The 4,457-nt window shown below is 33.1% G+C and overlaps 2 protein-coding genes across 2 annotated transcripts; one reads left to right on the top strand and one right to left on the bottom strand.

Annotated features, from left to right (window-relative positions):
* LOC108912482 lies at positions 1–1,858 on the top strand. Its single transcript, XM_018717713.2, has 5 exons — positions 1–116; positions 225–407; positions 485–550; positions 604–1,228; positions 1,282–1,858. Exons 1-4 carry the CDS (start codon positions 1–3, stop codon positions 890–892), a joined length of 654 nt encoding a protein of 217 aa, XP_018573229.2. The 3' UTR covers positions 893–1,228; positions 1,282–1,858.
* A 49-nt stretch (positions 1,859–1,907) lies between these two features.
* LOC108912481 lies at positions 1,908–3,596 on the bottom strand. The gene is made up of 3 exons (XM_018717712.2): positions 3,395–3,596; positions 3,069–3,269; positions 1,908–3,009 (listed from the first exon to the last, which is right to left on the bottom strand). Exons 2-3 carry the CDS (start codon positions 3,261–3,263, stop codon positions 1,942–1,944), a joined length of 1,263 nt encoding a protein of 420 aa, XP_018573228.1. The 5' UTR covers positions 3,264–3,269; positions 3,395–3,596; the 3' UTR covers positions 1,908–1,941.
* Positions 3,597–4,457: the final 861 nt, after the last annotated feature.

Raw genomic sequence — 4,457 nt, 5'->3', positions numbered from 1 at the left:
ATGGCTATAACTTGTTGGGCTCCTGGTTGTAATCACAGTAGTCTAAGAGAAACATGTTCGTTTTTTCGATTTCCTATTGATAAAAAGGAATATAAGCGTTGGATAACACTTATCAGGTAAGAACAGAAATATGTTTACATTTATTTAGTTATCATGTCAATACACATATATTATAGTTACTATTGAAAGAAGGTAGGTAATTGTTTTAACATTAATTGTTTTAGGCGTGGTGGTGATAGCAAACCTGGTACAGGAGCTCGCATATGTTCTTGTCATTTTCGTGACGGTAAGAAAGAAAATGGCCCAGAGATTTTTGCTCACAATAAAGAAAAGTTTTTTAATAAACATTACCTTAGTCCTGAAAAAAGAAAAGCCAGAAAGCGAGTAATACTACTTGATACAGAAAGGTAACTGTCTACTATTACATCTGATATTTCATATAATTAGTTAAGAATAAAAAACTACTTGTTTTGATGAATTCCAGTGAGCCAAGTACTTCTGCAATCGAGTCGGAGAATTCACCACCTCCTAGTGAACAACACCTGCCAAGGTAGTTGAGTTTCCATATCAAATATAATATGTGTCTAATTTATGAAGTTTTAGTATGCCAGGCACTTCTAAAGATGTACCGATATTAGAAGTAGAGAGTCCTTCATCCAGTAATGATCCTATAGCTTCAACATTGCAAACCAGTCGAACAATGCCATCTACTGCTATGTACGAAGCAGAAATATATTTGGCAAAATTAGAAGCTGAAAGAAAGGTTGAAATCATAAAGACCCTAAAGTTTTGTATGACCTACGAACAAATCTGCGAATCAGATAAATTGATCTTGGAATACACAGGATTACCAAGACAACATATCTCAAGCTCTGTACAAATTGATAGATAATGTAGAAATAAATTATTATTTGAAGTGGAAAGTACAGAAATTAAGTAAAATTGATCAGTTATTAGTGACTCTAATGAAATTAAGACAAAATTTTCCCTACACCGATTTGTCATATAGATTTCAGGTTTCAGAAACGACCATGACAAATGTGGTAGTGACATTTATACATGTACTTCATGAAATTTTATTCAAAGAGCTAATGAAAGATATACCTTCACGAAGAAAGAGTAGGTCCTGCTTACCCAATTGTGCTAGCACTTTTACCAATTGTCGGATAATTTTAGAAGCAACTGAAATTTTCTGTGCCGTACCGAGGCAGTCCATGAAAGTCCAGAAGTATATTATCAGAAACCAACTTTTGATTTTTTTATTAATCTGTTTTATTTTAGGCTTACATACAGCTCGTATAAACATAGAAATACCTTTAAAGGTTTAGTTGGAGTTGCCCCAAATGGTGTAGTGACGTATGTAAGCAGTCTTTATCCAGGTTCAACATCAGACAAAGCCATCGTAAAACACTGTGGAATCCTAAATAAATTTGAGCCAGGAGACCTCATATTGGCTGATAAAGGCTTCTTAATAAGCGAGTTGTTGCCTGTAGATGTAAACCTTAATGTGCCGCCTTTTTTGTGTACACCACAGTTTACGCCAGAACAAGTACGTCGAACTCAATGCATCGCTAAAGCTCGAATTCATGTGGAAAGAGCCATCTGTCGAATGAAAAGCTACAAGATATTGAGCTTTATACCAGACAGACTATTCAGTTATAGCTCAGTTATTTTTCAGACTGTAGGCTCTTTGACAAATTTACAATATCCTTTAATAAAGGAAGTTGCAGAATTTTATGAAAAGTAATAAGTAGTCTTAACTCAAAATTAACTGTTCATATAATTATACTTACTACGTTTTGAATAAATTTATAAATAGCAATATTGAATAGTTAATTAGTGCTGTATATAAATGTTTTTGCACTACTACACTGCACAATGCAAATTATATGATTCAATAAAAGTATATAAGTAATACGATGTATTTATTTTTTTATTCATTTATTTCAACAGAGTTGACAAAAAATGTTTTAAATAAAAGTTTTTCAAAATGTCTATATTAGCAAGCCAATCCTCGTCCCTCTCTATAATTACACATTCACATTCTATAGGTGTCCAAACAAAAAAATAGCACTGTTTACGTTTAGTAATATAAAGTTGTCCCTGTATCTGGTGGTAATAATTATGGTCTCGGTCTATTAAAATCTCTCCATTTTCATAGTGGAACAGATAGTTTTTATTTTTCACACCTTCATTTATTGATATATTCCTAAATTTATAAGGGCATTTCACTTCTATTATAGAGTCCTCACCAACAAGCCCATCTGGAGATGCCCCCATAAATCCACATTCATGTAAGCATAAACCTGTGGCTATAACTGAGAAGTTTGTCTCTTCCATGAACTTTTGTATGGCCGTCTGTTCATTATCTTTACCCCACTGAACTGCTAGGACACGATCCATACTATATCCCTCTAAAAGGGCCTTCAACAACGAAGGAGGATATTTATTTCGCTTGCAGGCTTTTAAAACTAAACCAAATTTACTTGCAGTTAATCTGCTTTTTCGGGTTATAAGCCAATTTTCATTCATATGTTGTCCTACCGTCAAAGAAGCGATTTCTTGAATTTTTTCAGCTGGCATAAAACATTTTTCTAAAAAATATGCTTCTTTGTGTTCAGCCTGGAAGTATTCCTCAGAGAACACTATATCGTCTATTGATGGTACCAACTTATGCACTGCTTCATTAGCTTCAGGTTTAAGAAGCCATGAAAATCCCACATTTGTTTGACCTAATATTTGTCTGAAATCTTCAATTTCTGATGTTGTAATTTTATTGCAAACTGCAACATACTGTTGTTTACAATCATATAACTCTTCGATGGTATGAACAGGAACTTCGGCATTTAAATTTGCAGCTGTGGTACCCCACTGTCGTTGAATATCAGTTGAACTAATATTGTAGTGGGCGTAATATAATAAGGCAGCCAAGTGATGGCACACAACTTGTCCACGGGGACAAGTACATGAGTTTGAAATTACCACTTGCTCTTTCAAATCAATAGAAACCTAAAGAAAAAACACTTGTTACAGTCACCCTTTCATTTAGATGAAGAAATATTTATTACCTCTACAGTATATGTTCGCTTTTTCATGCTGGCCTGAACACTGCCCTTAATAATGGCTGGCTGCACCTCTCTATGAAAAAACATTTTTTTTACATGTCCACTTGTGTAGGCATTTTCACCTCGTCGCAGCTGTTTCTCATCATTTTTGAATAGCTTTGCTATTGCAAAAAACTTAATGGCATGATTTGTAGTCATCTTTCTCTAAAAAACAATAAATATATTAGCAAAAAGTAAGGTTATTGCACGTTATAGTAAGATTTAATGGTATAGGGTGGGTACAAGTGTGTTACTATATTTATATGTTACATAAGACGTGATCTACATACCTTTTTCACTTCTGATTGTGTATTAATTCACCTCATATAAATTTTTGCTTTTGTGGCGAATGTTAAACTAATGACATCCAATAATTGTTTGCATCCAGTGTCGTAACCTAACCCAACAAAATGGCGGTGATGACGTTTTCACTAAATAAGCGTATAGCCTTCCTACTTAAAATAAGAAATAATTTTGATACTGTAACTTTTTGAAATGTTTGTTGAAAAAATTTCAAATTTCAGTACATATTTTGAAAAAAAAAAAGAGTGGAAATGATTATAGAGTTTCAGTGTTTTCTATATTGTATTAGCTTTCAGGGTGAATAAAAAAATATTACAAGTAAATAATTTTACTAAACCAATCTTTGATTAATTCTTGCAATAGAGATTTATTATGCAACTTTAAATTTTTCGTTGTGTTGATATCCATAAAAAAAACTACCTACCTCTGAACACATTTTTTATTAAAAAAAAGGAAGTGGATAAAATCCCGTACGTGGGATTGTAATGGAAAAATTATTTTCCCGAAAGGGCGGGGTTTATCAATTTGAATGGTGCAAGTGCAAGTGCAAGTTTGAGTTGTAGTAAAGTATTAACTTTCAACAGTAAATAATTATTTGTTATTGTTAATTAAATCAATCTTTTTCAGGAAACATAGGTATAATACAGTGTATTACATGTTACAGATTAGATTAAGGTATTAAAAATATGATTGAGGTGCTGTTCTCTCGACGTGCATTAGCATCATCGTCAATTAATGCTTAATGAACATGTAGTCAATAAACAAATTATAGACTGATTGGTTATAATTGTCACCCTTATTTAACTTCCTTATTTTTAGACTTACAAGAAAATGTTAAATNGTAGAACAGGAGAGTGAGAGTGAAAACAGGAGATCTCCTGTTAAAACAGGAGATCTGGTAACACTGGCTGCACCTCTCTATGAAAAAACATTTTTTTTACATGTCTACTTGTGTAGGCATTTTCACCTCGTCGCAGCTGTTTCTCATCATTTTTGAATAGTTAATTTTTGACGGAGGTATGCCAGGTACCCAAGAGCTATAGTCCAACC

Source organism: Anoplophora glabripennis, unplaced genomic scaffold (assembly GCF_000390285.2).
Source record: "Anoplophora glabripennis isolate ALB-LARVAE unplaced genomic scaffold, Agla_2.0 scaffold844, whole genome shotgun sequence".
NCBI lineage: Eukaryota > Metazoa > Arthropoda > Insecta > Coleoptera > Cerambycidae > Anoplophora > Anoplophora glabripennis.
Note: the sequence above shows the minus strand (reverse complement) of the source record. Positions and strands in the feature narration are given on the sequence as shown.